This window comes from Diplotaxodon limnothrissa, linkage group LG18, assembly GCF_057381915.1.
Source record: "Diplotaxodon limnothrissa isolate DT_005_m linkage group LG18, D_limnothrissa_male_GT1.1, whole genome shotgun sequence".
Taxonomy (NCBI): Eukaryota; Metazoa; Chordata; class Actinopteri; order Cichliformes; family Cichlidae; genus Diplotaxodon; species Diplotaxodon limnothrissa.
In genome coordinates this window covers 16033371-16045825 of record NC_140613.1, presented here as the reverse complement: position 1 = coordinate 16045825, position 12455 = coordinate 16033371, and the positions used below count along the sequence as shown (strand labels likewise).

The following is a 12455-nucleotide window of genomic DNA, read 5'->3' as shown; positions in this document are numbered from 1 at the left end:
TTTTGATGGGAGACAATGGAGGAGGCTGCCAGCACCACACAGGGTGGTAAGATGAGAGCAATATGGGGCCCATCTACTGGCCCTCCCTCCCTGCTTCCCCCAGGCCCCTGGCCCCCGCTCCCAGATTCATAATGGCATCCGGAGGGGGAAAGAAGGGAAAGTGATGTCAAATGTCAGGAAATCAGAAAGATGGCAAGCTGACATCCCCCTCCTATCGTCCCATCCCTCCTATCCCTTTGCCCAACGGTAGCACAGGTTAATATCACATTTATAAAATCACTTACAAGAAACAAAGCCGACTCTTAGCCCCCTGTCACTCTCAGACAGTCATATAAAGAGCTTTGCCGCAGGCCAACTTAGGTAACCATTTGTTCAGTGATAGCCCCATACCTGTCCTTCAGACCATCTAAAGCTGGAGTTGTTACACAGTTACTTTTAGAGCTCTCGTAGCCATTTTGAACTCCTCCTACTGTAGATGCAATACTGGATTGTGACAAGTCTACATTTACTTTTCATGATATTTTCAATATTGTAAACACTCAGCTGTCATTTCACAGGAATTAACATGGTGCAAACATACTTTTTCACCCTTTTTAGGACATGTGATAAAATTATTATTATTATTTTAGCTTCAATCTCTGTTTTTGTAACTCATTGCGTTAACGCTTGCTGTGCCACTAACGTAAGAGTTTTGAGACATGTGTATATCTGCAAAATATTAAGTCTACATTGTCCACACAAAGTCACCTTGATGATATTGATCTGCAAGGGAAAAGTCATTTATGGATACATATGAAGTCATTTTAAATTTTTTAACCCAGCATTCCCTTTTTCATCCATATTCTGCATCTCTTTTTCTAAATGTATCATGCATCATCATAGCAAAAGACAGAAAATCCCGCATGACCTTGTTTTTCTTCACTGTCTCCGTCAAATTTTTCCTTCAGTAGTCGTGAAGTCATTACTCTGTGTATTCGTTGCCTGCAGAAGCTCCAGAAGAAAATCATAATGTCAATTTTTTTTCCCAACATGTCAAATCTAAAACAAAGTTCATCCTCACAGTTCTTGAATAAATCATGATGTTTTTTTTCTATTGTTTGGAAATATTATCTTGACTAGAATTGATTCTGTCTAAAAAAGCAGAACCTTATTCTACACATTTCTATGAGTGATCCACCAATGGGACAGCTGCATTTAATCAGGTTTAAAACGAGCTAAAATTAATAAACATACCTGTCATACTTTATTTGTTTGGTGAGGTTTGATGCCAGTTAGTAGTCAGAACTACGATCATCAAGCTGATGATCATATAGTAAAAATTAAACTTAAAGATAAGGCTGAAAATCCAGAGTGTGTTTTCTTTCGCTGTTCAAAAACAGTAACTGTTTCCCCTTTTATGCTTTTTTTCCCACAGCTAACGGGACGAGTGATCTGACCGGTTCGAGTGTGGGCAGTGCAACGAGTCCTAAACTTGAGCCACCTCCCTCGCCACACGCAAACCGCAAGAAACACAGACGGAAAAAGAGCACAGGCATCACAAAGCCAGATGGCTTATCCGCAGGCAATGAAGGTATGAAAAGTTACAATGCTACATTAGCTAGATGATAAAAGTTGCAGAATGAACAAAAATATATAAATCTTTCAAGTGCTGCACAGGGGACTGACTGGCAAAATACTCACCTACTATTATAGAGACTCAGTTTCATTTTGTGGAGCAAACACACAAAAAAAATTGCGATTGTACATGTACAGTTTGTGTTTCTATGTTTAACACATAGCACCAAATTTACCAGATATGCCATCTAATTCTTTCTCCTTCAAAGTTTTGGTTATTGGTTGCTCTGCACACACACACAGATACATAAAGTTGCACAGATCTAAACAGTAGCCCTAACTGGTAGGCATGAATGTATACAGACAAAAACTATAGAAACTTCTTTGCATCCTTTTACTGTTTTTATTAACATATGTGCTATTCAGTGATCAGATTTAAAATGACTCCTTATAGTCGTCATGGAATAAGTGCATGTAATCTTCTTTATTTTGGCTGAATGTGGCCTATGATACACATAAAGGTGTGTAGTTTTGTATCTCCCTGTGGCCCCCTGCACAGTTCACCCTCAAAGCCTCCATTTATTTTACTGTTGCGTGAATAGCGAATGTGGCCCTCCTCAGCAGGGGAGTGGCAGTCAACTCTCCACCCAATTAATAATGATTCTTCAGTCCAATGATGAATGGACTAGTCTAATTGGATGGCATTGTGAAAACACTGTGGCGCATTTCAGAGGCCATAAAACTGATGTCACCAGAACGGGATGATCAATCAACAAGATTGATACGCTGGATAACAACAACAATGGCATTGACGCCTCCTAAATGGGGCTTAGCATTTATAATCATTATACTTTTTTATCATGGTCTCTGACAGCTTCTCTTTAAAGTCTGAATGGGTCTGCTGACCACATTGTTATATAGAGGGAACATCATCAGCATCACATAGATAAGTGGTATGAGATAAGTGGTGCCCTTTTTATTGCTAGGGTAGTGTGTGGTGACATCGGCTTCTGTAGGGGTAGTCTGGCAGTCTTAAAATATTCTGAGTTAGCCTTCAGAACAGACATCGCTGTTTCCAAAATAGTTGGGACGTTGTATCGAATTGATTTGCAGTCATTTGAAGATTTGTTAAATTCAGAATAGAAATGTTGAAATTGAGACATTTTGCTGTTTTTTGAAATAATATATTTCAATTTGATTTTGTAATACATTTATATATTATTTTTTTATAATGGTCACTATATTTTCAGTGTGTCTGCCGCGCTATCTTAACACGTGGCATGGTCTCGTTGTCTGGATGGCAGCCATTCTGCTCTAAAACCTGTATTTATCATTAAGCATTATGGTGCCTTCACAGATATATAAGTTATCAGTGCTATCACTGAGGTTAGCTTTATTATATCGATAATGCCACATCCACGATTTGCTAAATAAATTACAAACTGTGTACCATGGTGATGAAATCCCACCTTCCTTGCATTTTTATGCTCTTAATTTATTGAACTATATGCCCACGAAGTCTTTCCGTCTCGTCTCTTGGAGATGTATATTCAATAACGTTCCCAATTAACCTAATTATCTGCGAGCAGATTGTCTTCCATGACGCATGCCCCAATTTTTTTGAACCATGTACTTGGGATCAAATTCAAAATGATTATATACTTTTCAAAAGCAGTAAAATCTAGCAGTTTCAACAGACTATTTTCAGCCTTAAAGTGATTTCCAAAGCAGTGCATTCTGTTTTTATTTACATTCTAAACAGCGATCCAGCTTCCAAGAAATGGGATGAGCTGCTGTGTATCTAATCAAGCATCCTTTTTTTTTCCAAGGCACCCGTTTCTTCAGTTTTATTTGACATTACTTAGATCTTAATGTATATCTCCTGACAGAATTACACAGTCACATTAAAGTCTTCACTTAGCGATGGCTGGTATTATCGAACCCCTTTATATCTCGGCAATAAGTGTACCACACGGTGCAAGGTTTACTTCAGAGACCGAAGTATAAGAGTAATCAGACAGGAGGAGGCAGATTCTCAATGTTTCTCACATCATCAAACATGCACATTGTTTTCTGTCTCTCTCATTGTTCTCTGCAAGCTTTTCTATTAGCATCAGCTTGTCTGTTCTGCTGAATGCTCTGGAATACAGACGTATCGCTTAAATATTGGATTCACCCAAGTCTGGGATGTGAGTTGTGTCTCCTGTTAAAAGAACAGGAAAGAGAGAGAGGAGAGATGAGGTGGGATCCTTGAATAAATTGCTATCAGTTTATCTCATTTACGGGGCAAATCAGAAGCATGCAATGCAGGCTGAAATTGAATTTTAGTAGTTGTGAAGCATCATAAATCAAAACAGCGTGAGCGTCTTAAGGTGAGAAATCATTTTGGTCAACATGGAACGTGTGGGATGTACATGGGAGCCTGGAGAGACAGTCGCTGCAACATAATTTCCAAATATGGCACTACAGTAGTTAGCGAGGCTTCTCCAAATCACTGCTAAAGTGGAGAGAAATTTAGACTTATGTTAAAACTAAGTTCATTAGTATGAAGATTACAGGCTAAACACTCGGCAGATGGGCTCATACTTTCAAATGGGTTTGAGTCATCCGTTGTACTCTCTTGTAATTTAGCTTTTATTGTGCTTCAAAATGATTTTATTTCAAATTAATGCAAGGCCATGTTTCCACAATCAATTTGAAGCCATATTTGGATAAAGTCAAAACTCTCTGTTACGTCTAATGCGCTGCACTTGCACCAAGAATAGGCACAAGGGACACAGTCCCTAATATCCTATGCACTGTCAGAGCTGTGCGGTGTAATGAACTTCTCATGTGCTTAAAGAATGATGCAGGATGCATGGCGAGACAACTGACAGCCCCGTAATGTGTTTCTCAGCAGCCGCCCGGCGACGAGCTCTCTCGATGTGTCGCTCGCCATAAACCCACTGGAAAATCGATGGCCGATAAAGAGTTGTGTTCAGGGGGAGCCCCCTCTGATTAATGCAGACTGTCAGGGAGCATCATTAATGTATTTCTCTTTTAAAGAAAGTGTATCAAATGCTCATTGTTTTGGGGAGTTTAGCTTGCCCAATGTGAGCTGGGGTGGGGGGTGTCGGGACGGAGGTAAACTGTGACGAGACCTTCCTTGCTGATGCTTCCAGTTTTATAGGTGGAGATATTTATTCTTGCTAAAGTGGCAGAAATTAAAAGAAAATAAGAATGTGTTTGATGTGCAGACGATAACGAGATCTGCAGACGTCCAGTCAAACAAAGGCCGTCAAACTGCACGTCCATTTTTGAAGACTTAGGGAACTTGCTTCAGACACTAGAACATTTTTATTATTTAAAACTTCTATAAGTCAAATTTAAGACGTATAATATCTGCTATTAGATTTAGAAAAGATTACGGTATGAGATCATCAACTAACGTGCCATTTTGACAACTTTTTTGTTCTATAAGTAGGAGTTTAACGTTTAATTTGAGTCATTGTTTTTGTCATTTTTGAGACTTCAGTGCATCTGCTTCACTGAGTGAATGGGTCAAATGCAGAGAAAAACAAGTAATTTCCCCATGGGGATCAATAAAGTATCCATTATTATTATTATTATTATTATTATTATTATTATTATTATTATTATTATTATCTACTTACCCATAAAACACATAGAAAAAACACAAACCGTAACAGATCAAAAACTCGGGCGATGAAGTCAAAGGAGTGTCTGAATGTAGCTCTTGCAAGAGTGATTAAAGGTTAGTTGCAGCGTCAAAATCAAACACTTCCACGAAAGCGATGCATATTATAAATATAATTTTAGATTTGATGAGACTTACACTCCTAATATTTATAAGTAAATGCTTAGCTGCCTGATTAGAAATCGTAGTAATAGATGCAATTTGAATGTGAATTTGTGTTTTATTGTCTATCAAAGTAACTGTCAGTAACAAAAAGACGTAAAAATTCCAGAAAAAATGAATATGATGAATTCTAGGTGTAAATGTAATGTAATATAAATCTGCATCTAAACATCAACAAATAGGAGACCCTCAGTATAACCTACTGAATCTAAAATTATTAAAGCACTCAGACATGATAATAGTTAAAAACCATTCATAACATTTCACATTAATATGACATATTAAGTCATAATATATGATAAGAAGACATAAATGCAAGATAACATCTTCCTTTTTTTCTCAGTTGGAGGCATTCAGAATAAAGCGTTTGTTTGTGACAGAGCAGAATTGGATTCAGTGTACTCTGTTTCACAAATTAATTTTTGAATTAAAAAAAGTGCAGAAACGGGATAATCACTTTAAATCTTTGAGTAGTTTCATTTAAAATTTGAGCTGATTGAGTTTAAAGTGGTTGAAAGCACTCGATGTAATTTTATCAGCAGTTAAAGGAGAATCGGGGAAATTATTTCTGTGTTTGTAAAAGTGTGGACTCTCAGAATCATAATGGTAACCGCTCTTGTTAAATTACTGGAAAGGTTAAATTGAATCAGTTTGAAGATCGTGGCCAGAATGCTGATGCTGATGGGAACTTCACTTTGGTTGAAAACTGTAGATCATCTTTCATTTAAAAACCATTTAAACTAAATTTGATGTTGTCAGTCTGCCACAGTCGACCCAGTGGAATCATTTTACTTTATATATGAACATGAAGAACTCAAACGGACTTAAATAAGCAAACCCTGAAAACTAAATGGGCTTTAATACCAATGTAGCACGTTTCAGATCATCTTTACTGTGGCTAAGGAAGAGGTATAAATGGACTGAAGAAGCTTACCACTGGATGCGGATTAGGAGTGTGATAAGTGTAATAATCTGGAATTAATGACATATTTACCTGCTAGCAACTGGACAAAGAAACAAAACCAATTTGCAGTGATGTTAAATGAGAACGCCTAGCATACAGTGCACCAACCCAACTAGTAACACAATATATTTAAGTGCCTGCTGCAAAATGTTTAACTGCCTTTATAACATTTATAATATTCATTCATCAAAACTTTTTTGGACTATGTTCCCTAACCCAGGCCAGTCGATAGTAAGCTAAAGTTTTGCTTATATTGAGAGTCCGGCTGTAATCCAGTATTCTGTTGTCCTGCACCTTAGTAAAGTAAGGGTTAATATCCTCTGGAGTCCAGCTGGGGATTAGGAAATGGAGGTTTAACTGCCTGTGCTAATGGTGGGTGTTTATCTCAATACTTTGTTTTGTCACTCCCTGACTCGCTCTCATTTCCGAAAGCTGTCCCTGGAGCCTCCACTCTTGTAATGGCTTAGCTTTCTGAGTGCCACAGTACAGAGGGAAAGGAATAACAAGATTCTCATTTGGGCTCTATACACACTGCCCACAGATACATGTATAATTGGCCCTGTTTTCATTCTGCTCTGTTGTTAAATGCACTAGCTATTAGGGTAGTGGTATTGGTGCTGATTTCATGTGTTTGTTTATTGTTGGAAGGTGTGCTCCTCGTTTGTTTGAGCACGAGTGTGTGCGTGTAAAAGTGTGCAGAATTGTGTGTGTCAGATAGATAAAGCGTGTGCTCTATCTCTCTCTTCCTCTCTGCTTTTTTCTTTCGGAGTTTGGTCGTGGTTCCCCTGGGGCCCCTGTCGCAGTAATGGCCTGCTCCTGATTGCTCTGATACAGGTTAGGAATATTGGCTTTAATGATGTGTAAAATGAGCAAGCAGTGCCTGTGACATTTACAGATGGCACCGCCTTGGCCTGTTCTTCCCAACTGCTCGTTAATTCACGGGAACGGCAAGCACTTCTTTAAGTGACTGCCTGATGCATGCATACGACACAAAACAGCACATCCTACACACCAAAACAATAGCTCACCTTATGTACCTCTGCACCTTGTCATTTCAGTGAAGCGCTCACGCAAATAGATGAAATAAAGAGTCCTCAAGGTGAAGAGCTGTTTGCTAAGTCATCTCAAAGGGTTTGTGACACCGGTCTCCAGAGGTCTTTGAAGGGCTTAGACAGATAGATCCAGGGTTGCAGACTGCGTTTTAGACAGCACAGCTGGGCTCAGCACCAAACCCCCTGAGGTGCTAATCTGGTCCACAGGTTCTCGATGGTACATCTGCTGCACATGCACAGCTATAGAGGAAGCACCATCCTCGAGTCACTGTCTTGTCTGTGAGGTTTCAATTTGATTTTTGCACATCAAGTAAATATTTTTAATGGCAACCAGTCAATAATAAAGGAAGTACTCAATAACATCGGTACAATAACACAAAGGAGACAGCTATCCCCTAAATGCACTTAAAGCATTATGTGTGAATAGTGGATTCAGGTCTAGAAACTCCTGCGTACAAAGTGTAGAAGACAGTATACTAAAATAAATAATAAAGCAAACAAAATATATATCTTAACATAACACAGAGCTCCACTTAGAATTTGTAGTAGATCACTATCCAAAAATTTAATGTTTAACATAGAGAGCAGGACTCGAAGCCCTGCTGAAAACAGGCAAAGCACAAACATATTAAAACATGAAAAAGAAACTGTTATATTAAAGTTTCTGTTATATAGAAATATAAAACTGTAAAGAAAGGAACAGAGAGGAAGGAGAGAGAAATGGAGGGGCGAATAGACTTCCATATGACTCTCAGTGCATCTACATAATGAATATTTCCCTCCACCATTGTGAAATCGTTGGACAGAGTAACGCCTGAATTATGCTCCTGCGCTGAATCTATGCAGAGCCTATGACGCAGCCTGTGCTAGTGGCCGACTCCATCGGCAGCATTTATATCTGTGCGAGTTGCAGTTACACGTTACGAGACACATGTCACGTCACAGCAAAGCACACTTTTTATATGAGTGACAGAAACACAATTTTCTGACTGAAACCCTAAATTTGTCTTATTCTACACTTGTATTCCCAAGATGTAATGTTGATTAAATGATCATATGCTTCAGTGACTCTAGATGTGGCTATTATTATTTAGCAATTCTAGTGTCAGATTGAAGAGGTGTGTCTTTAAAAGTATAACGCAACGAGCCGTACTGGTTGCTTTTCTACAATTTAAAATTAGAACGTAGCAAGTTGAAGCTTGGGCGGAACTGACAATAACTGCTGTATCCCTAATTAATTTGTCTCTGTGAGGAATAATGCATGTCTGACAGTTTGGTATTGAACAGTTTGGCACATAAAGCGACTGGCATCAGTGTAACTTGGTCATTTCAGGCTGAATGTGAGAAGCAGTGTACTTCTGAGAAAACTGGCATCATGTGCTTTCCATCATTAAATGTGATTAATAACCTTGTAGCAGTGGTATGGAAAAGCTGCAGCCTTTCCTTTTTTCCTGTTTTTGGAAGAATATTTACTGGACTACATTACTGCGGTAGTCGAGCCTGCCACAGATGAATGCCTGAACACGTTTTTCAGGATCATAACAAGTCAGAAAAACAGCCGTCTCTCTAAGATGAATGATGGTTGCTCACAGTCTGTCTTATAACTTCACTTGGTCACATTAACATATAACTTAAATATGAAATCAAAAAGGGGGAGGGGGGGTACAGTATCTTCCTTTGTAATTACATTGTAATTACACAATGTAACTACTTAAGCAGAGGTACTTAAAAAATCTGAACTCATGTAAGTCCAGTGTAGTTAATATGTAAAAAAACAACAACTATTTGCCATCTATTTTTGTATCTTGAAGAAATGTTTTGCTAATTAAAGTGCTTTTGTGTTGCTGCGAGGTGCCATCAAGTTGCGAATGAACCTGTGACTGAACAGTTTTATGATGCATTTAATGTCGGACGAAGATGTGTATCTTTATCTGTTCCTTCCTCTTTAGCTTTATGGCCATCACACTATAATTTCTTTTTTATTATGCCATGCTAATTGAGGGAAATCATAGTTTGGTCATTCCTCACAGTTTGTGCCTCCATTGGCTTTAAATTGTGTTCTTGCTCGTCCGCCCACTCGCAGAGCTGTGGTAATTTACTTCTAATTGGCAAGAACTTGTTGACCTTAGGCTCCCAGATTGATATGGTCAGGAGGTTAATGCTTATGTTAATGTGAGAAGGTGATGGTTCCTCTGTTAGCCGTGTGCTAACCGCAACAATTGAGTAATAACAGAAGCGCTAATGGTGCTTGTACAAGCTCATCATTGCAGGTGCCTGCGAGATAGCAGCGATACCTTTGACACTCGGTTCACGCTCAGATTTACTGAAACACTCTGACCTCGGCTCACGTGGAGCTGAATTGCTGCACTGTGTAGTGGAGCTGCATGTAATGACCGTACATGGGTCACACATAAAGATTCCTGCTGCATACAATCGTGTGCTACCTCCGTGGTTACACCATGTTTCACGTGTGTGCATTACTATGCATGGAGAATTGGATTTGTTTTGTCTTGTATACTCATCAGTTTAAGAAACCAGCCATCCGTCGCTTTTTTAATCTCCATAATGAAAGTGTTTTAATGCCTCCAATTTATTGCCTGGGCAGCCAACAGAATAATTAGCTTTGTTCAGGTTTTTAAAAAGATGAAAACACAAGTACAACAACATTTGAGTCTGAAAATCACAAATTATAATCAGATGAATTAGTTATTGTACCTGAAGGTATATTTGACAAGAAAAATGGATTTCTACTGTGGGTATTGCAATTATTCTTTTTTCTAAATGTAATTTTCTTTTATTTTCTTTCACCTATTTGCTTCTTTATCTTTAATGGTAGGCTTCTATCTTTTTAAAAAATATTGTAATCCCATCAGTGTTTTCTTATGTCACACCAACATAAAGACTTTTTCTACTATAAGTCTAAATAAAGAGGCTTCCAAGTCTTTATTGATTCTCTGTGACCTGAAGTCGATTCCACAAACTAAATCAGATAATTGAAGTCGGCGTCGAGCTAATTGGATTATTGCTTTCCCCCTGAAGAGATGGCTCTCCGCCGCGGCACAGGGATCGCTACATTAGTGGCGTCCATCAGACATCTGTCATTTAACAGCACAGGCTCGTGTCTCACAGCAAGGAGGGTGAATTGATTATGAATGGGGGAAAAAGTAGTAATTTCTTTGATTAGATGATTTGCCTGACAATCTTATCGCCATGTGATAGCCCTCATTTTATAACTCATACAGAAGCCGTTTATTGTTAAGCATCTCCTTGTGTTCAGATTTCGGAATGGATTGCAGTAAAAGCATCAATGCATCTGTGCAATTAAAAAACTTTTAAACTTATTTAATGGTAAATTATGTCAACACGTTTGGCAGTAAACAGCAGCACAGATAGCTTATCAGTAGAACTGTTTCCATTGGATAAAAGCTACATAGGAGGAGAAGAAGAAAAAACCCTTCCTCTTGTGTCTATTTGCCTCCAGTCCTCCAAGCATGGTTTATGCAAATGAGATGACTATTTGCATAGACATAATTAGGTAATTACAAATCATTTGGCTATGAGCTCAAGCATGTGCAGAGACCAGAGACGTTACACGGGTACAGTACAGAGTTAATGAATTGCTGCTGAACAGCAGAATCATTACAGCATGTGTTGGAACATATGTTGTGTCAGACCTCTTCTTTGCAAACGACAGGTGACATTTTCATAAATCTTAGTTAAACACAGTGAATGGATGGAAAAATGGATTCAAAGCAGCTTGGTTTAAAAATGTATCTGTGTGTTATGACGAGGAGGAAAAATTGGGGGATAAAGGATTAAATTTTTGGTAGTAGATTTTAGCATTCAGTCGATTCATAAAATAATTTTTAAGGATATATGACACAAATATTTATAAGCACCTGCTTATCTTGGACTAATAACTGTTGCTGGAGATGTGGCAGTTAATTTACAAACAATACAAAACATCTACAAAAACTCTTTGAAAGCTAGTAATGGTATACTCTGCATGAAAACCCAAATCTGGCCTTAATTGGTGTTCCGACAGTCTAAATCTTCAATTCTAGACACATTTTTAAGCTGTCTAAGATTTAATTTAAGTCCTGCTATAATACTGTGCAAAATCACTCTAATGAATGGCAGGTGTGTCACAGGAATTAAATGTAAGTGGTGCTCCCACACATTATTGCTTATTGACTAGTGGTTCCCTCTGTGACTGGGGCTAAAGTGACAGATCTGAGGCAGTGCCTTTCAGTTTCTGTTTATAAAAACTTACCAAAATGGTGTGTTAATTAAAATAATATTTATACACACACACACACACACAAACAATTAGATTACCATTTCCAAAAAAGAACTGGGCAAAGTTGCGTGTGCCATTAAAGTTGTAGTGCGATTAGTCAAAGTAAGTATCAAATTCCTATGGTGAGAACCAAGATAGTCTCTTCTATGAGTTGAGCAAGTCAAGTCACTGCTTAAGTTATTCAAATCAAAGCCATGAAATGCAAAATTCTGACTGTGTCCACGAGTTAGATGTCGCATTTGGTTTGGAGCGGCTGCTTACTCCACATCCATAAATATATCGGACATTTGTTGACAATTAGTAAGCCTCCTGAAAGAACACACGTGGAAAGCAGTACCACATTAGCTTTAAAATGCTCAAAAGGAAAAACAAATATAGCACAAAAAACTTGCAACAAAATGTTAAGCATCACATCTGATACTGCCACTGTTTGTCTGCTTCATTGTTTACATTCGTATAGTGAATCATAGCTAAATAATATAATTAAAGTGAATCCACAGATGATTATAGATATATTTTATATTATCATGGGAAGCATTTTTTAAAGTTTTAAGTTTAAAACACATAAATAAAAAAAAGGAACAGGATTGATATTTTTCCTCCTCTACTTTTTGTTTTGATCCAGAGGATGCTTAATAAAGATCGAGAGCTAATCTTGGACTATCATATTCAAGTGAGAGCTGTACAAACATCATTTTATCAAATGCACATTGTCAGCTTTAAGCA

At 38.1% G+C, this 12455-nt stretch overlaps 1 protein-coding gene across 1 annotated transcript in view; it reads left to right on the top strand.

The window, feature by feature from the left end:
* Window positions 1–12455, top strand: part of agap3 (ArfGAP with GTPase domain, ankyrin repeat and PH domain 3) — a 72086-nt gene that overhangs the window by 44406 nt on the left and 15225 nt on the right. The window contains exon 13 of the mRNA XM_085379009.1: window positions 1415–1570. Within this exon, the coding sequence (XP_085235135.1) occupies window positions 1415–1570 (156 nt within the window). The remainder of the gene's footprint in view (window positions 1–1414; window positions 1571–12455) is intronic.